General features: G+C 48.9%; 1 protein-coding gene across 1 annotated transcript in view; it reads right to left on the bottom strand.

Moving 5' to 3' along the window:
• LOC137527934 (carboxyl-terminal PDZ ligand of neuronal nitric oxide synthase protein-like) overlaps nucleotides 1-21,295 on the bottom strand; it is a 134,849-nt gene that overhangs the window by 101,038 nt on the left and 12,516 nt on the right. Inside the window, exon 2 of the mRNA XM_068249017.1 lies at nucleotides 9,427-9,498. Coding sequence (XP_068105118.1) covers nucleotides 9,427-9,498 — 72 coding nt within the window. The remainder of the gene's footprint in view (nucleotides 1-9,426; nucleotides 9,499-21,295) is intronic.

Below are 21,295 nucleotides of genomic sequence, written 5' to 3' on the forward strand. Positions count from 1 at the left end.
CAACAAAGTGTTCTGGGGCACATAAGTATATTCTCTGCTTGGAGTTTATTCTCAACCACTGGTCAGTTATGGCATTGTAGTTAAATAGTTACATGGGTTAAAAAACAAACACACAAAACACCACATATACGTCCATTAAGTTCAACCAGAAAATAAGGCACAACACCAGCCTGCTCCCTCACATATCCCTGTTGATCCAGAGGAAGGCGAAAAACCCTTATGCTGGGAATACACGTTTCGTTTTAGCCTTCGTTTTAGCCTTCGATTCGTTCGGTAAACGAATCGAGTGTTGAAAACGTATGTGAAAATAGTCATAATCTCATTATAGTTTCGATTAATAGACCCCAAAAACGAACGACTAGTGATCGAACATGTTTGATATTATCTCTCTTTATCCATCTAATCGAGCCATTGGTAGGCTTGATGGCTGTTCAGATCGATTATATATTCGTTTATGCCGTCCGTCCCTGTACTACGTTTCGTTTCTTTGCAGCCTTCGATCATTGGAAAAACGAAACCAGCAGAATCGAAAAAAAAAACGAAACCTTGGGTGGTGATATTAACCGTACGGTCGATTATTTCGGGATCGAAAAGGACAAAAGGCACAATCGAAACGAAGGTTTAAACGAAGGCAAAAACGAAACGTGTATTCCCAGCATTACAAGGCATGGTCCAATTAGCCCCAAAAGGGAAAAGAATTCCTTCCAGACTCCAGATGGCAATCAGATAAAATCCCTGGAACACCACCACTGGGCATTACCTAGTAATTATAGCCACCAATGTCTTTCAACACAAGGAAAGCACGTAAGCACCCCTCGTATTTTTACATGTAAATTAGATGTCCTCTAAGGCGTCTTTTCTCCAGACTAAATAAGACCAGTTTATCTAACCTTTCTTGGTAATTGAGACCTCCCATGCCCCTAATCCATTTAGTTGCTGATCTCTGCACCTGCTCTAAAAAACTGATGTCCCTCCCATAACGCAGTGCCCAGAACTGAATTCAATATTTCAGATGTGGCACTACAAGAGAGTTAAACAGGGACAGTATTATGCTAGCATCCTGAGTTTTTATTTCACTTTTAATGCATTCCAAAATGTTATTTGCTTTAGCTGCAGCAGCTTGGCATTGAGTACCCTTGAGTATTGCATCTGCACCATGTTAGTCTAGTTGTTGGGGTGGGAGCCCCCTGCCGTAACTCCCACTATAACAGTCAGACTTGTCATTTTCTTTGGCATGTATGTCGCACCTGGCTGCTAACGTGGCAGAATTGCTACCTGCAGGTCATGGTGTCACTTCTCCAGAGGATGGTTCATATTTTTCAAGGTCAGGAGGTCCTTCTTTAGCAGCAGCTGCTGAAGTTGGCAGCCTGATGGCCCTCATTTGTCTTGGCTTTTATCAGGAAGACTGCGAGAAGGCACGACTCCGCTCACATCACATCGTCACACCTCTATCTGCTTGTTCTGAAACTTCACAGCGTCACGACTCAGTCTGCTTCTTCTTCCAATCTTCAAGGATGCACATGCTACAGTATATTCTGCTGGTTGCAGCGATATCCCCTGCATATAGAAAACCACCTAGGATAGCTTTTATCCAGCCCGTTTCTTGGCTTTCTGATGGCTTCTCCTCATCTTCCTCCTATGGGACAGACCATGTAGCTCCGCCAATCGCAGACTGTATGGCCATAAAAAGGTTGTTGGGCAGATTGATCCTCAAGCAATTGTGTTGTGAGACAACAAAATCTCTCTGCAGCTTATCACACTGCCAGACTATCCTCCTCTGCAGCCTCCCAAACTGCCAGGCTAGCCCCCTCTGCTTCCTCGCACACTGCCAGGCTAGCCTCCTCTGCTTCCTCTCACACTGCCAGGCTAGCCTCCTCTGCAGCCTCTCACACTGCCAGGCTAGCCTCCTCTGCAGCCTCTCACACTGCCAGGCTAGCCTCCTCTGCTTCCTCTCACACTGCCAGGCTAGCCTCCTCTGCTTCCTCTCACACTGCCAGGCTAGCCTCCTCTGCTTCCTCTCACACTGCCAGGCTAGCCTCCTCTGCTTCCTCTCACACTGCCAGGCTAGCCTCCTCTGCTTCCTCTCACACTGCCAGGCTAGCCTCCTCTGCTTCCTCTCACACTGCCAGGCTAGCCTCCTCTGCTTCCTCTCACACTGCCAGGCTAGCCTCCTCTGCTTCCTCTCACACTGCCAGGCTAGCCGCCTCTGCAGCCTCTCACACTGCCAGGCTAGCCTCCTCTGCAGCCTCTCACACTGCCAGGCTAGCCTCCTCTGCAGCCTCTCACACTGCCAGGCTAGCCTCCTCTGCAGCCTCTCACACTGCCAGGCTAGCCTCCTCTGCAGCCTCTCACACTGCCAGGCTAGCCTCCTCTGCAGCCTCTCACACTGCCAGGCTAGCCTCCTCTGCAGCCTCTCACACTGCCAGGCTAGCCTCCTCTGCAGCCTCTCACACTGCCAGGCTAGCCTCCTCTGCAGCCTCTCACACTGCCAGGCTAGCCCCCTCTGCAGCCTCTCACTTTGGCAGTGGAAGGAAGCAGAGGAGGATAGTCTGGCAGTATGAGTGGAAGCAGAGGAGGATAGTTTGGAAGTGGGAGAGGAAGGAAGCAGCATAGCCTGGCAGTGTGAGAGGCTGCAGAGGAGGCTAGCCTGGCAGTGTGAGAGGAAGCAGAGGAGGCTAGCCTGGCCGTGTGAGAGGAAGCAGAGGCTAGCCTGGCCGTGTGAGAGGAAGCAGAGAAACACAGCAAGGCTCCTATGTACTAGATATAGCTACTCCAGTAATGATAGCAGCGCCAATAGAGTCTTCTTACAAGGGTCCTGGCACCTTAAATATAAACATACGAGAGGGGGTTCCCCCTAGCGAGTACCGCTTGGTTACTTCACCCCTGTGCTCAAAAAAGGGAAATGGAAGTGCAAGGGCTATCACCAAGTGGGAGAAGGGAGTTGACACACTCCCCCCCCCGCTTTCCCCTGCTCTCCCAAAGCGGGGGGGGGGGGGGGGGTGTCATCTCCCTTCTCCCACTTGGTGATAGCCCTTGCACTTCCATTTCCCTTTTTTGAGCACAGGGGTGAAGTAACCAAGCGGTACTCGCTAGGAGGAACCCCCTCTCGTATGTTTATATTTAAGGTGCCAGGACCCTTGTAAGAAGACTCTATTGGCGCTGCTATCATTACTGGACTTGCATTTGGGATCTGACTCTCATTTATAGTGTGCTGCCGGGAGTTCAAGGGACACTCGGGACACTGTGCGCAGTAATATTTGATAAGTAGATATAGCTACTGTTGGATGGTTGAAAATTAATTGATTCGCGGGAGTGGTCCTTTAAGTAGAGTCCCTGGTGTGATCTTTAGCTGTACCCTTCAAGCTCCTGCAACTATACGACTTCCAGTCCATGCAAGTTAATCATACACGGCTTTTATAGCCATGTTCTGTATAAGTGAACACCTTAAGTTCAGTTAGTGAACTCTGATTTCCATCTGTTTTTCAGCATTCCGGCGGTACCAGCAAATGGCACAGCGAGACTGGCGTCCCCCATCTCCCCTCCCCCCTGTGAATAGACATCTCTCTGCCCCGCCATGGAGATTATATACGAAGATGATTCTCAGAGGACCGTCAAGGTCAGGCCATCGCCAGAGGCCAGCGAGGGATATGCTACTTAATAGCCTCATTTGAATAATATTAAAGGCAAGGAAGGAACCTATAATTACTTGATCATGTCTCATCTATTCCCAGCCTGGAAGAGTCCTGGAGGGAGGAAGAGATGGATACGATCAGCGCTTAATGAGAGAAACCTGTAGAGAATTAAACAACAAGGCCAGCTTCTTCTGAACACTTCTAGGTCAGATCCTCTACTGATCCCAAAAGAACCATTTTAGTCTTTATCAAACCCACCAGAACCATTACAGCCAGCTTCTTCCAAACAGCTTCTGGGTCAGGTCTTCAACTGATCCTAACAGAACCATTTTAGCATTTACCAGACCCACCAGAACAATTACAGCCAGCTTCTTCCAAACGGCTTCTGGGTCAGGTCTTCAACTGATCCTAACAGAACCATTTTAGCATGTACCAGACCCACCAGAACAATTACAACCAACTTCTTCTAAACACCTACAGGTCAAGTTCTCTACTGATCCCAACAGGACCATTTCAGTCTTCACCAAAATGATTACAGCCAGCTTTTTGTAACACTTCCAGGTCAAGTCCTCTACTGATAACAGAACCATTTCGGTCTTTCCAAATACAGAAGGAATGCTCACCCCCAGACAGTACTCTGCCACTTATATATAGTCCGCAAACTGCCAGTCAGCCAATAAGAAGTGCAAATAATCTAGTCTGCAGTGCTTAATTAAGCAGAGGCTGAGTTAAATGCTGGTTTGGGGGTCCCGAGTAGTAGCAGTGCTCGGGGCTCCCACCTGTCATGTGCACTAGCGTTTCCATTTCAGTCTTTATCAGATCGGCCAGAACCATTACAGTCAGCTTCTTCCAAGTTAGGTCCTCTACTGATCCTAACAGTAGAGGACCTGACCTGGCTATACTTGTTATGGATGTGAAGATCATGACCATACGAGACCCACCAGGGCCCGTTTCCACTAGAGCGCATAACCAATACAAGTGGATGGGGCTGTTTCCACTTGTCAGGAATTCTGTGCGGTCTGCCGTGCAGAAAAAAATCTGCACGGCAGAGCCGTCAGAATTCACATGCCTCACACGAAACGCCGCTAATGTAATAGGAAAACCGCAAGCATGTTAGTCTTGCGGTTTTCCCAGCGTTTCTGCGTGAAAACCCATGTCAATGCTTGCCGGCATTGACATGGTTGATATCGCATAGCGCAAACCGCGAGCGTTTCCGCGTGAAAATCCGCATGGAAACGCAAACGAATCAGCACCCGCATGCGGATTCGTTGACGTGTTTTCCGCTACGGGATCGCAACGCACAAGTGGAAACAGGCCCTCACAGTCAGCTTCTTCCAAACACTTCCAGGTCAAGTCCTCTACTGATCCCAACAGAACCATTTCAGCATTTACCAGACCCACCAGAACCATTACAGCCAGCTTCTACCAACCACTTTCAGGTCAGGTCCTCTACTGATCCCAGCAGAACCATTTCAGCATTTACCAGACCCACCAGAACAATTACAGCCAGCTTCCTCCAACCACTTCTGGGTCAAGTCCTCTACTGATCCCAACAGAACTATTTCAGTATTTACCAGATCCACCAGCACAATTACAACCAGATTCTTCTAAACCCTTCCAGGTCAGGTCCTCTGCTGATCCCAACAGAACCCTTTCAGTCTTTACCAGACCCACCAAAACCATTACAGCCAGTTTCTAACACTTTCAGGTCAGAACCTCTACTGATTCCAACAGAACTGCTTCTCTACACTATTACAGGATGCCAAGCACCACCTGTTGTGAGCAACACCTCCACAAGTACAATACACCATCCATTATAAAGTCCCTCAACAAATTTGTATATGTTTTTTAGGGAAACTATTGGTGTGTTGTCACTATATGTCACTATTTGAGTTGTCAATAGTCTTAAAGAGAACCAGAGGTGTGTTTAAAAAATGTTATCTGCATACAGAGGCTGGATCTGCCTATACAGCCCAGCCTCTGTTGCTATCCCAAACCCCACTAAGGTCCCCCTGCACTCTGCAATCTCTCATAAATCCCAGCCGTGCTGTGAGGCTGTGTTTACATCTGTAGTGTCAGTCTCAGCTGCTCCCCCGCCTCCTGCATAGCTCCGGTCCCTGCCCCCGTCCCTTCCCTCCAATCAGCAGGGAGGGAAGGGATGCAGGCGGGGACCGGAGTTCTGCAGGAGGCGGGGAGAGCAGCAGACTGACACTATAGAGATAAACACAGCCAGCTCTGACAAGCTGTTTGTCAGCAGCACGGCTGTGATTTATGAGGGATTGCAGAGTGCAGGGGGACCTTAGGGGGGTTTGGGATAGCAACAGAGGCTGGGCAGTATAGGCAGATCCAGCCTCTGTATGCAGATAATATTCTTCAAACCCGCCTCGGGTTCTCTTTAAAACATAAGGTTATACTTTCAGTTAATTCAAATGGAGTCATTCAGGTTTGTTTGTAAAATACTATTATATTCATTTATAAATTATTTATCCAATTGTAAAATCTATCCTCTTCCTGATTAACATTCTGAAATTTATCATAGGGTGGAGACATCTTTAGTCCTGTCAGGTGATCTCTGCAGAATGTTCGTTTACAGAGAGTTTTAAAGCCAATGAAAATACCTGGCCTCCCGGGGGTAAGGAGAAAACCGCATAATAAAGAGTCTAGGCTAAACATCAATGAGAGGGTGGGGCTATACACGCCAATATACAGCATTGTTTAACTATAGGAAGGGGTTCTGATGCTGAAGTCAGGATAATTAACGTAAAAGTGGGTATCCTGAACGGGATGCTGCAGACAGGAGCGGGGTGGACATTCACAGACAACCTGCAAACAGACGCGACAGAGAGGCACACAGGAGTGTATGAGGGAAGCTGCAGACAGGTGTGACAGAGAGGCACACAGGATGGAAGCTGCAGACAGGAGCGAGGTGGACATTCACAGCCAAGCTGCAGACAGATGTGAGAGAGGCACACAGGAGCGTATGAGGGAAGCTGCAGACAGATGTGACAGAGGCACACAGGAGCGTATGAGGGAAGCTGCAGACAGGCATGTCACAGTGTCACTTCCTCAGAGCCGCCCGGAGACGGCTGGACGCAGCAGCTGCAGAAATGATATTTTTGGAAGCAGAGTCAGAGGCAGACGTGAGCGGAGTGACAATGAGCGATCCTGAAATGGCAGCAGATGTCGCGCACTCCTTGACAAGACACAGACAGCGCTAATCCTCCAGAATGAAAGGAAAGGCGACACCTGATTGGCTGATACAGCTAGCAGCACTTCACTCGTTTCACCTCAGTCATCAATCACTGAGCTGCCTGTACATCAGCGGGGGTCATCCGCCAAGACAACGGGAATTAAAGAAAAAAAAAGGACTTATACCAATGCAGGAACTTTCAATGGATCTGTCACAGAGTAACTGGAAACAATACTACATTCTGCCCATAGCAGCCAATACCAAGTGTGCCCCCAAAGCATTGCCCAGCAGCAGGTGCGGCGCCCCCCAAGAGAGAGCGCAATTCCAGCTGAGGTGCAGGGACGCGCATGGCATCCCGGCCCACGGAGCGGGGGCGCGCATGGCATCCCGGCCCACGGAGCGGGGGCGCGCATGGCATCCCGGCCCACGGAGCGGGGGCGCGCATGGCATCCCGGCCCACGGAGCGGGGGCGCGCATGGCATCCCGGCCCACGGAGCGGGGGCGCGCATGGCATCCCGGCCCACGGAGCGGGGGCGCGCAAGGCTTCCCGCCCAAGGACCGGGAGCGCGCAAGGCTTCCCGCCCAAGGACCGGGAGCGCGCAAGGCTTCCCGCCCAAGGACCGGGGGCGCGCAAGGCTTCCCGCCCAAGGACCGGGGGCGCGCAAGGCTTCCCGCCCAAGGACCGGGGGCGCGCAAGGCTTCCCGCCCAAGGACCGGGGGCGCGCAAGGCTTCCCGCCCAAGGACCGGGGGCGCGCAAGGCTTCCCGCCCAAGGACCGGGGGCGCGCAAGGCTTCCCGCCCAAGGACCGGGGGCGCGCAAGGCTTCCCGCCCAAGGACCGGGGGCGCGCAAGGCTTCCCGCCCAAGGACCGGGGGCGCGCAAGGCTTCCCGCCCAAGGACCGGGGGCGCGCAAGGCTTCCCGCCCAAGGACCGGGGGCGCGCAAGGCTTCCCGCCCAAGGACCGAGGGCGCGCAAGGCATCCCACCCTCAGACCAGGGGCGCGCAAGGCATCCCACCCTCAGACCAGGGGTGCGCAAGGCATCCCACCCTCAGACCAGGGGTGCGCAAGGCATCCCACCCTCAGACCAGGGGTGCGCAAGGCATCCCACCCTCAGACCAGGGGTGCGCAAGGCACCCCACCCTCAGACCAGGGGTGCGCAAGGCACCCCACCCTCAGACCAGGGGTGCGCAAGGCATCCCACCCTCAGACCAGGGGTGCGCAAGGCATCCCACCCACGGAACAGGGGTGCACAAGGCTTCCTTACCCCAGGGACCAGGGGTGTGCGTGGCGCCCCACCCAAGGACCAAGGCTTGTGTCAGGGGTGTACGCAGCATCTCACCTGAGGTGCGCATGGTCTCCTGTTCCAACCGATCACACAGATAACAATTCCAATGTGCGACCTGCCTTGTGCAGAACAAATCAGAACCATCAGCTTCAGGCCTCCTGCACATTACATGCAATTCTGGATCCGATTTTGGATTCCGATTAAAAAAATATCTTCGCAGCATGCAATAGGTTTTTTTTTTAATTGGAATCCATCCAAAATCAGATCAGATTAAAAAAAAATAATAATAATGGAGTCTCATGTAGTGTGCAAGAGGCCTCAGACTAAGGAATACTGCGACACTTGCCTGTTCTCTGGTCCAACCTGCCCAGCTATCCCTACGGAGTCTGTATAACCAACTGAGCTCAAACTGGCTACAAAGCAACCAACAAAGTTACATTCCTTGTTTTAATTTGCAGATGTAACTGGTTCTTCCAGTTTGTTCTGTATATCAACACCCCATCGGTTGGAGGGGGCACAGGGTGGGTGGAAGAGGTTCCCGCCACTGTTCAGCAATCTTTTTGGCTGCGCTCTCTGCATGTTCTGAACTCACGTGTGAGCCAAGATCCAGCCTGCTGCTCCTGCATTTATATAACAAGAATAGACAAGACATATTCCAAATACAATCTCAGCCTGGAGACAGCCATGTGACGCCTGAACCGCGACAGGCGAGCGGAGGATGACAGCGTGCAAAAGTCTGAATACCCCAAACAAAGGTCTTCACACCCTACTGCCTCTACTCCCTACCCTAATGGCAGTGCTGCGGAGTCGGTACAAAAATCATCTGACTCCAACTCAGACTCCTCAGTTTATGAAACCACCAACTCCAAGTACCCAAAATGGCTCCGACTCCAACTGACTCCACAGCCCTGCCTAAAGACCCATATCCATTTTTCAGACAACTGGCATTTCTGAGATCTTGCAATGAGGGTACAGGAGCGCGATAATGCAAACGATGCTTGGTGATACGCGACGATAACAGTCACGGCTGATCTTTGAGATCCCCGATGACTCCACGCAAAGTACCGCAATCACTTAAACTCTCGTTTGCGCCGTTGTGTGCCGTCACGCGTACCCGGCGCCAGGATAATGGATCGGGGAATGCTCATTGTTGTGGGACATCGCTGGGGTCCATCTTCCGGGGTCGTGAGGTGGGTATGGGTGGGTATTCAGCTTTACTGCACTCAAATACTGCCATGTACTGTGAAATGCTTAGTAGTTGTTTATCGAGTTGATGTCTTATCACACACAGGCTATGAAATGGAATAAAAGAGCTTACCCGGATCCTCCTCATGGCGGCCACAATTTCCACACGGCTGTTCGGTCTTGGCACATCCAGGCTGCCGATATACTGGAAACACAAGAGAAGGCATGGGTTACCAAGCTGAGCCACAAGACATGATAGTTGGATGACACTGACAGACAATGTGTGCTTTAAGCAAGACAGAATATCTCCCCCCAGAGGTCCTCTAAGGTAGGCAGTCACATGTTCCCCAAGATGGTCCCCCTCTGAGAAGACCTGCAACCTCCTCCAAGTTCATCCCCCCAGGAGGCCCGTCTTAGAGGACCTGCGACCTACTCCAAGTCCATTCCTCCTGGGAGGCCTGCAATCTTTCCAAAGTTGTTGTTGCCTCTGGAAAGGCCTGGGACCATGCAGAGGAATTATCACTGTGCTACCGCAATGAGAACTGTCTGTATTGTCATTTCACAACCAATTATCAAACTTGCAGAGTTATTGACCATTATTGGGTAACAAACTGTTCAACAACACAGTCTCAGATATCCCAATACCAATCAGCTGGCCCAGGAGAGGAGGGAACACAAAGGGGGTGAGGTGGGACACAGGACTATGCCTCCCAATCAGGAGAAGTCCTGATGAAATCAGGACGATCAGAAAGCATGCAGTCTGACTCTGGGGCAGTCCCAGCAAAATCAGGACAGTTGGGAGGCATGCAGCCTGACTCTGGGGCAGTCCCGGTGAAATGAGGACAGTCGGGAGGCATGCAGGTTGACTCTGGGGCAGTCCCGGTGAAATGAGGACAGTCGGGAGGCATGCAGCCTGACTCTGGGGCAGTCCCGGTGAAATGAGGACAGTCGGGAGGCATGCAGCCTGACTCTGGGGCAGTCCCGGTGAAATGTGGACAGTTGGGAGGCATGCAGTCTGATTCTAATGACTCTGCTCTATTGTACACGGAGTATACAAGAGCACCAACATCTAATGTATAAAAACACCAGCTGCCAACCTTCCCGGACAAGAAGACACTGGTCACGACATCACTGCCCCAAAAATAAGCACGCAAAGTGCAGCGACCAACCAGCAGTCACCTTTCAGACCACAGTAAGGTGCAAGTTGTCCACATTAATAAATATGCAGATATGGAATTTGTACAGCTCCACAGCTAGGGCCATTTGGCAAAAACACCCTAACTCTGCACGGTGGCGATACGTCTGAAAATAGTTTTTTTTCGAAAGACGATGTTTAGGTCAATGCTGGAATAATCTTCAGATTATTCATCTATTCCTGGACACGGGTAACACTCACACGTGTTTTCCCATCACACGGAGACGCTTCCCACCACTAACTGGCAAATGAAATTGCATATTGATTGCTTTCAGGTAGGACATTAAAGCTGATTGAGAAACAAATCAGGATGGATGTCCTCCATACACAGATGGAATGATTCCAGCAAGAGAGGGACGCCAGTCAGATATAAATCCTATCAGAGCAGCGGGACAGAACTCTGCGCAGTACCCACCCCCACCTCTCTGGCATGGGCAACGCATCACTCACAGCGCAACAGACCATCTATGGACAAGACTACCTCTACATTACCGATGTAATTAAGAGGAATGACCATCACACGAGAGCCAATCAAGAGTCAGGCAGTATGTGGCTATGGAAAAAAGCACTTTTTCACACATAAGAAAAATCAACAATGCCGGGGGAGGGGGGATAGGGGAGGAGACACAAACTACTGCAAGGAGATCTCTCCATTGTGGGAGGGGAGGAGAAAAATCACTGCAGGGAGATCTCACCACTGTGGGGAGGGGAGGAGACACAAACTACTGCAAGGAGATCTCACCATTGTGGGAGGGGAGGAGAAAAATCACTGCAGGGAGATCTCACCACTGTGGGGAGGGGAGGAGACACAAACTACTGCAAGGAGATCTCACCATTGTGGGAGGGGGAGGAGACAAACTACTGCAAGGAGATCTCACCATTGTGGGAGGGGAGGAGAAACAAATCACTGCAGGGAGATCTCACCACTGTGGGGAGGGGAGGAGACACAAACTACTGCAAGGAGATCTCACCATTGTGGGAGGGGGAGGAGACACAAACTACTGCAAGGAGATCTCACCATTGTGGGAGGGGAGGAGACACAAACTACTGCAGGGAGATCTCACCATTATGGGAGGGGAGGAGACACAAACTACTGCAAGGAAATCTCACCATTGTGGGAGGGGGAGGAGACAAACTACTGCAGGGAGATCTCACCATTGTGGGAGGGGGAGGAGACACAAACTACTGCAAGGAGATCTCACCATTGTGGGAGGGGAGGAGACACAAACTACTGCAGGGAGATCTCACCATTGTAGCAGGATAGGAGACACAATCTACTGCAAGGAGATCTAACCATAGGGGGATAGGGGGGACAAACTACTGCTGGGAGATCTCACCATTGTGGAAGGGGAGGAGACAAACTACTGCAGGGAAAAATTTGTCAATTTTGGGAGGAGCCAGACAACTTACTACAGGATATTCTCACCATTGTGTGAGGGGCCGAAACACAAGCTAGTGCAGGATACCATCACCAATGGAGGGAGGTTAGGAGACACAAACTACTGCAGAGAAAGATCAGCAGGGCTGCCAGGCAACTGGTATTATTTAAAGAGACACTGAAGCGAGACTAAATCTCGCTTCAGCTCTCATATATAGCAGGGGCACGTGTGCCCCTGCTAAAACGCCGCTATCCCGCGGCTAAACGGGGGTCCCTTCACCCCCAACCCACCCCCCGCAAAAGTTGGTCGGAAAGTTGGTCGCTGAAATTGTCTTCCTGGAGGCAGGGCTAACGGCTGCAGCCCTGCCTCCAGTCGCGTCTATCAGACGCGCATCGCCGCCTCTCCCCCGCCCCTCTCAGTGAAGGAAGACAGAGGGGCGGGGGAGAGGCGGAGATACGCGCTGACAGACGCGCGTGGGGCAGGGCTGCGGCGGTTAGCCCTGCCCCAACCAGGAAGCGCTCCCCCGCATTACGGAGGGGGTTTGGGGGACAGGGACCCCCGTTAAGCCGTGGGATAGCGGCGTTTTAGCAGGGGCACACGTGCCCCTGCTAGCTATGAGGTCTGAAGCGAGATCTATTCAACAACAACAACAACAACAAATAACATTTGTAAAGCGCTTTTCTCCCGTGGGACTCAAAGCGCATAAGCATGGCTCCGACCATCGTGGTACAGGGGAAGAATTTTATAAATCTGGAAATGCCAGGCTAAACAGGTGGCTTTTCAGTCTGGATTTGAATAGCTCCAGGGATGGTGCTGTCTTTACTGGGTGTGGTAGGGAGTTCCAAAGAGTAGGGGCAGCATGACAGAAGGCTCTGTCTCCAGATTTTTTGAGGTGCACTCTGGGAGTGACCAAGTTTATAGAACTTGCTGATCTGAGGTTGTGAGAGGTGTGGTGCAGCTTCAGCAAGTCCTTCATGTATCCAGGGCCCAGATTGTGCAGGGATTTGAATGTCAGCAGTCCAATCTTGAAGAGTATTCTCCATTCTACTGGTAGCCAGTGCAGTGAGCGAAGGATCGGTGTAATGTGACAGTGGCGAGGCTGGTTTGTTAGCAATCTGGCAGCAGCATTCTGCACTAATTGCAGGCGACGCAAGTCCTTTTTGGGGAGGCCAGCATAAAGGGCATTGCAGTAGTCCAGCCGTGATGTGATGAAGGCGTGGACTAGGGTTTGAAGATCCTCTGGGGGAATCAGATGTTTAATCTTTGCAATGTTCTTCAGATGAAAGAAGGAAGATTTAACTACAGATGAAATTTGGTTTCTGAAACTCAATTCCCCATCGATTAGTACGCCAAGGCTGCGCACAAGGTTGGAGCTGTTTATGTCTGAATTCCCAATCCTGATTGGTGTTGCTTTAGGATAGAGCTGTTTTGATGGCGAGCACTGGCTTTGGACAAACAGGACCTCAGTTTTGTCAGCATTCAGTTTCAACCAGTTATCATTCATCCATGCCTGAAGCTCAGCTAAGCAAGAGTTTATTTTTGGGGTAGGGTCTGTTCCACCAGGTTTGAAGGACAGGTATAACTGTGTGTCATCGGCGTAGCAGTGGTACGTCAGGCCATGTCGTTGGATAAGTGTACCGAGTGGCAACATGTAGATTGCAAACAGCAGAGGGGATAGGATTGATCCTTGTGGCACTCCGAATTGTAGAGGTGCAGGTTTGGACATTATAGGTCCTAGGGATACTCTCTGTGTTCTGTCAGTCAGGAATGATCTGAACCACTGGAGGACTGATCCACTGATGCCACAGTACTCCTGCAGTCTGTTAAGCAGGATTTCATGGTCAACTGTATCAAAAGCAGCTGAGAGATCCAACAGGATTAGGATGGAGCATTCCCCTCTGTCCCTTGCCATGAGCAGGTCGTTGCAGACTTGGATGAGGGCTGTTTCACAGCTGTGGTGTTTCTTAAAGCCAGATTGTAGAGGGTCCAGGATGTTGTTTACTGACAGCCTGGTTTCAAGTTGCAGATAGACAGCCTTTTCAATAACTTTACCCAAGAAGGGGAGGTTGGAGACAGGTCTGTAGCTGCTCATAGCATCTGGATCCATGGAAGGTTTTTTGAGAAGGGGCTTGATGATTCCTTCTTTTAGAGAGGTAGGAAACCTCCCTGCTTGCAGAGAGCAATTTACTATTTTGTGAAATGCTGGACCAAGCAGGTCAGGGCATTTCAGCATATGTTTAGTTGGTCCAGGGTCCAGGTCGCAGGTTGTCTGGTGGAGACGACAGAGGGTGTCTGAGATCTCTTCCTCACTAATACTTTTGAAATCAGTCCAGGGTGTTAGGTTGTTTTTGCAGCTATTTCCATTAGTTGCATGAGTCTTGGGTGCTGTGGACTGAATGAGAGACCGAATAGAAGATACTTTGTCAGCAAAGTAGCAGGCAAATTTCTCACATAGCTCCTTTGAGGGAGTTATAGTGGGTTTTAGACAGGATGGATTACATAGTCTATCAACTGTGCGGAATAGTTGGGCTGGTCTGTTGGCGGCCTTTGCGATCTCCTGTGATAGGTAGGAGGATTTTTTCTTGGTGATCGCATTTTGGTAGCTTTCCCGGTGAGAGACAAGGGTGTGTTTATCTTTTGAATTCTGAGATTTTCGCCACTTCCTTTCTAGTCTGCGCACTTCTTTCTTTAGGTCCTTTAGTGAGCTGTCAAACCACCGTGCATGGTGAAGTGGTGTAGATCGTTTGATGCGAACTGGAGCGAGGGCGTCATAGGCAGATGACACTGCATGGTTGTAAATCAGGACCATGGAGTCTGGGTCTGCGCAATGATTGGTTAATGCGTCGAAGTTGAGGATATTCTGAACGTGCTGGGGTGAGACATCTTTCAGTGAACGGTATTTATGAGTTCTTTCCCTCTGTGTTTTATCGCTGGTGCTGTCAGAGAGAAGTGGATGGTGTGGTGGTCTGACCATACCACTGGGTTTATATCCATGTGTGATATTAAAAGTCCGGAATGAAATATAAGATCCAGAGTGTGCCCTTTCGTATGGGTGGGGAGGTTGATAGCCTGAGAGAAACCCAGTTCATTCATTATGAGAAGTAGTTCACTTCCTAGCTGGGAGTCGTGATCATCCACCCATGCATTGAAGTCTCCCAGGATGATCCATCTAGGGTGTTCCACTGTTACGCAGGATAAGAGTTCAGATATTTCCTTAAGAAAGGCTGGACCATTTTTTGGGGGGCGGTATATGAGCAATATGTTGATGTTTACTTCTGCTGACAGTTGAGCTGCAATACATTCAAAGGTTTCAGTGGGGCCTATGGGCAGGGGCCTTATGTTCAAGGAGGATCTGAAGCATATGGCAACCCCCCCACCCTTGCCGACTTGTCTCTCACAGTGCAAGATTGAATAATTGGCCGGCACGGTTGCTTCAAGAGTTGGGCCTGCATGCTTCCCAAGCCAGGTCTCTGTCAAAAAGGTCAAATCAGAGAGCTCTATTAGGTCATGTATAGTTGCAGTCTTATTATTTATCGATCTGGCATTGCAGAGTGTAGCTGTGATTAAGCTTTTCTGAGGGCAAATATGTTTTTTATACTTGGATCCACTACCTCTCCGCCCCCTTCTGCATTTCCTGAGTATCCCAAAGGATTTTAAGAGTAGAGCCAGAGAGGTGTTAATTTGTAATTAATTCTTGGGAGGGCATGCAGAGAAAAGGTCCTTTGATGAGTATTTGTATGTTGACATTAGAGACAATAGACTTGTTCAGATAGCTTGTACTTCTGGAGTCCTGCTGGGATCAAAGGGGGTCTATGCAAAATCCTTTCATTCCTACACAGAGTTGGATCATAGATTTATTTTAAGTAAAGTTCCTTGTTTTAGAAGATAAATGATAACATAAATGTGGAAAATAGTCACTTGGTGCATATGCCTTGGATAATGTATAAAGGATTACTCACAGGGTGGAGTGAGGGCAATCACAGGCAATCAAGTTTCCAGAGAGGTTGAAGGTCTTGTTTCAGGTCAGCTGTTAGAAGGCTTGGTGTGTTCAGCAGAGGTGAGCTTCATGGAGGATTTCAATCCAGTTTAAATCTCTGCCATCCAAAGTAATCCGATTGTTCTGGTTGGTTGTAGTTGTAGCCTTGGTCGTGGTGGGTGGAATTCCTCTGTATTTTGAGTCCAGTTTCAGCACAAATAGGTTTAAAGGTGTAGAAATCTGAGACAAGGTCTGGAGCAGCTTAAGAGAGCTGCAGCCCGGCTGGGCGCGCTCAGATCAGATTTCCTTTTAAAGAGAGTCTCGCTTCAGACTCTCTTTAAAAGGAAATAAAAATGGCAGCCTCCATATTCTTCTTACTGCAGTTGCCCTTTAAACTGTAAGGGCTGTTGTGGACATAGAAGGACGCTAGGACCTGGAATAAGCTTCAGTCCTACCATAGAGCAGGTACGTCAAACCGGTCCTTCGAGGGCCGAGGTCCTCACACATTTTTGACACCACTCAAATGAATTGATGGGCCGGAATCAGGAAAGGCGTGGTCCATCAGGTAGAACACATTCCTCTTTCTCAGTCCATCCTAAACACTGGCATGGATCTGGCCCTCCAGGCCTGGAGCTCGACACCTATGACCTAGAGGCATTCCACCTTCCCAGCCACCTGTGACCGCACACGGCTGCACAGACTTTGGACGAACTATTTATATCCATCCAGCACAGTGTGCAGAGCACAGCTGTCTCCGTTCCCTGGGCCTGACATCCGGTGAGGTGATTGGTCGAAAGATAACCCAGCATTAAAAAGCGGGATTCTCACCAAAAAAAAATCAGATTTCAAAAGCAACTGGTCTGAGTGTATTAAGTGATAAAGATGCTAATCCTGCATTCAAAACTTGTTCTGCTGTTATGGTTTGGAGTTATCATATACTTTAGGAGCACTGGCCCTTTAATAGCCATTGCCATTCAGTTGCATGCTGGGGGTTCTTGTTATCTATAATACATTCCTCCTCTTCCCTTTATTTCCATGCCTAGCTGAAACATGATCCTCTACTCACTTGTGTTTACAAGCAAAGGCTGAGGTGACTCGAAATTGGAGGAGAAATGAAAAAAAGGTTAAGGGAAGGAATGTCATCAGTATTTAGCCTCAAACTCTGGGCAAATGGTTCCCACCCGGAACAGAATTCTCTTCATTTACTATATAACATTCACTGAAATCAAAATGTGGACAGTACAATACAGGTGTTATGTAAGTAGATCAAGTATTTATCTACTTATATATGTGGTTTTTTCCACTGGCATAGTATGGCTGATCCTCCTGCTTTAAAGCTAATGGGAAACTGTTTTTTATTTAGTTTTTTTGTTTTTTAAAGTCAGATACTCACCTAAGGAGAGGGAGGCTCTTGGTCCCATACAGCACTCCCTCTCCTCTCCCGATGCCCGCTGCTGTCCTGGCTCCCCCGTAGCGGTATTCAACCGTTTCGGTCAAATACCGCTGTCTCCTGGCCGAAGGGAGGCTTCGGAAATGCTTCGGGTCGCTCTACACTGCGCATGCGCCCTCTATGACGCACTCGCGTGTGCGCCGCCTGTCTTCGGGAGGACTCGGCTCCCGAAGACTTCCGAAGTCCCCTCGGTGGGGGATACGAACGGAGGAGCCAGCGCAGCACGGAGGGCACCGGGAGAGGAGAGGGAAGGCTCGTTAGGACCGAGCCTTCCCTCTCCTTAGGCGAGTATCTGACTTTTTTTTTTTAATTCGGGGTTACATTAGCTTTAAAAGGATAACTGAAGTGAGCAGTATATAGAAGCTGCCATATTTATTTCATTTTAAACAATACCTGTTGCCTGGCATCACTGCTGGTCTATTTGGCTGCGGTAGTATCTGAATAACACCAGAAACAAGCATGCAGCTAATCTTGTCAGATCGGACAATAATATCAGAAACACCTGATCTGCCGCATGCTTGTTCAGTGTTAATGGCTAAAAGTATTAGAGGTAGAGGATCAGCAGGAAAGCCAGGCAACTGGTATTGCTTAAAAGGAAATAAATATGGCAGCCTCCATATCCCTATCATTACAGTTGTTCTTTAGCCTTCATCTGCCGAGTTTCACAGGGATGAGTCTCTGGTGTCGGGGAGGAATACGGCTGATCCAGTTTCCTACTTCCTTCCAGCCAAAACGCATTCAATCCGATTACGCTGAGTGCGCCATTCAACGGACAATTCCTTCCAGGAAGAAATCCTCCACCGAAGAGGCCGAAGCTACCGACGCAAACATCCCTCCTGAAAGGGTCTCTCAAAATTGAAAACCACCGCTGTTCCCTTATTTACATCGCTTTCCAGGCCCGGCTCCGTAATAAGCCGAGCTGGCGATTCTCGCCTCGCAGAAGTGACTTTATTACTCCCCGTTTCGCTGAGCGAGGCGATTTACGGCTGCGTTTATCATCTTTATACAGGTCTAGGACACGCCGTCCCCCGGCAGATAAATATCTGCTGTATATTTTTACATTTTTCCCGCTATTATTACATCGCCCTATGAATACTACAACACGGCGCCTGCCTATTCCAGCGTTTACGTGAAGTCACGCGAGCGGCTGTGGCTGGAAGATCACGGAGCGGCCGTCTTCTTCCAGCTTTGTCAGGGGCCGAGCAGCAGCTGTGATGAGGATGTTAAGGCTTTGTGCACATCTAAAGTCGCAAACACCAGCGTTTAGCGATTTCGTGAGTGATTTTTTTCCCCCTTTTTGGCGCTTACCTGCACGCTACGATTTTGTGTACATCGCCTTTCAAAGCGCTTTTGCAGAGCAATTCTATTTTTTCACTTCCTGACGCAAGTCAGAAAGTGAACTCTTTGACCCAGAAAATTGTATTTATTCTTAAAAGCGCAAACACAAGCGCCGCAAAAAGCAATTTGTGAGCGTTTTGCACTTTTCCTATAACTTCCATTGTCGCAAAAACACACAAAAAAAAAAAAAAAAAAAAAAAAAAAAAGGGTACAGGAGGCGGTTTGCTGAGCAAAAAGACGAAACGCATTGATATGAACTATACCATAAGGATTCATTGCACTAGCGATTTTAGGGAGTTTTTAAAATAAAAAAAAAAAAATCGCAGATGCTCAAAAAAAAAACCAAAAGAAATGCAAAAACGCCCCCTAGGTGTGAACGTGCCATTACTGAAAATGGTCACTAGATGAGGTGGTGGCGTGTCATCCCCTCTGTCCCCTCCGAGAGGCAGCAGGTTAATGCGCTGTGTTAACAGATGGTCGGGAACAACGCAGTCGGCTATGACCGAGTGTCAGAGTGGAGATGACACCCCCAGCCCCCACAAAAGCCGGGTAAGGACACGCCCACACGCCTGGGAGGGGTCATCTACACAGACTTTGCAGGGGGGCCCCAAAAACAAAAGGGGATCCATTTTCTCTACTTTACAGATTACGTAGTTTGGGCTCGTACATTTGGTTCCTACCAGGGCACAGAATGTAAAGGTGACCATACGCAAGTCCAGGGCTGAGGAATCGAGCAGTTTTGGGTACCTGGAGTTGGAGGTTTCATAAACTGAGGAGTCAGAGTTGGATGATTTTTGTACCAACTCCTCAGCCCTGCATTAGTCGATCTGCCACCAGATCAACCATCAGATAGATCCCTCTTTGACTGGATCTGATCAGAGAGGAATCTATTGCATGTCCAAACACTGCAGACTGATTTTTCAATAGTTTTCAGCACTTCTGTCATGTTACGCCGGCACAGGACCACTGACTGGAGGTCTGTCGCTTGTTGGGAAATCTAATTCCATTACCAGAGATCAGCTCATGGAGTAGCGAACTACTCAAATTTGTGATTAAAATGAGGCTCAATTGCCTCAGCTGTGCAGCTGGGAGAGAGGGGGTTACTTACCCATAAGTCCACTGTCCTCTATGTGTTCCAAAAACCTTGTACGCATCCTATTGGACGCGTTGCAAGACTCACTACTACGCACTTCCTCCTTCAAGCCGGGAGGAAGTGCGCGGTAGTGAATTTTGCCACGCGGCCAATAGGACGCTTGCAAGGTGTTTGGAACGCATAGAGGACAGCAGGATTATTGGTAAGTAACCCCCTCTCTCCCAGCCGCACAGCTGAGGCAATTAAGCCTAATTTTAATCACAAATTCGAGTAGTTCACTACTCGTGAGCTCATCCCTGGCCATTTCCACCAGGGCTGTGGAGTCGGTACCCAAATCAACTGACCCCAAATCAAACTCCGCAGTTTATGAAACCTCCGACTCAGACCCCAGGTACCCAAAAATTGCTCCAACTCCTGGACCCTGGTTACCACTACACACCCGATCCAGCCCTTGTGATCGATATATACGCCAGAAACTATTATTATGATCAAATCGATGGGATATCGATGCAGAAAAAATCAAGTAATGTGTCGGCAACCCAACATTTAAAAGTTTACTCAACTTTTTCTACAATCTTGTCCTTGCTTCGGGGGATGGAATGCAAAGCTTGTAAACCAGGCTGGTAAATGTGTGTTGGGAGAAGGAGGGGGGAGATTACAGGCAAGAGGCAGAATGGGCAGATTGTAGATCAATAATCCCATTAAAGGATACCCGAGGTGACATGTGACATGATGAGATAGACATGTGTATGTACAGTGCCTAGCACACATATTACTAGGCTGTGTTCCTTTTTTTCCTTTCTCTGTCTGAAAGAGTTAAATATCAGGTATGTAAGTGGCTGACTCAGTCCTGACTCACGCTACGTACACATATGCGACAACGATCGTTCATTGAGAACGACGAACGAACTTTTATTTGATGAAAGAACGACCTAAGTAAAGTTAGTTTTAAAAGGTGTGTAACGATCTGATCGTTAGAACGAACGTTACACCACGTAAAGCAACTATTGCGCCTGCGCAAAAAAATGATAAGTTTCACGGAGAAATTGTGAAATGCGCATGTCAAGCCTAGTACGAACGACCGTTTCCAACGATGTACTACTTTTGCAAACGATCGTCGTTGGTTAAAATCCGCCGAGACAGAACTTTCTTTTGTAGCGATTTGGCTCGTTCGTCGTTTGCCTTAATAGTTGGTGGTTCGTTTTTTGTAACGATCGTCGTTGGTAAAGATCGGGGAACGATCGTTACAAACGACTATAGTCGCATGTGTGTACGCACCTTCAGACAGGAAGTGACTACAGTGTGACCCTCACTGATAAGAAATTCCAACTATAAAACACTTTCCTAGCAGAAAAAGGCTTCTGAGAGCAGGAAAGAGGTAAAAAGGGTCAATAGTTCATAGATTTTAGCTCTGCCATACTTCAATGAATGTGTCATTTAGCAAAAACAATAAAAAAAAAACAGTTAAAAAAAACTTAAAAAGGAGATTTAAACAAAATAAAAAAAACTGTGGAATATATCTTTAAAAAGTAATTTTTAAGTGAAGGAAGATAGATACAATCATTTGTTTA

This window comes from Hyperolius riggenbachi, chromosome 8, assembly GCF_040937935.1.
Source record: "Hyperolius riggenbachi isolate aHypRig1 chromosome 8, aHypRig1.pri, whole genome shotgun sequence".
Taxonomy (NCBI): Eukaryota; Metazoa; Chordata; class Amphibia; order Anura; family Hyperoliidae; genus Hyperolius; species Hyperolius riggenbachi.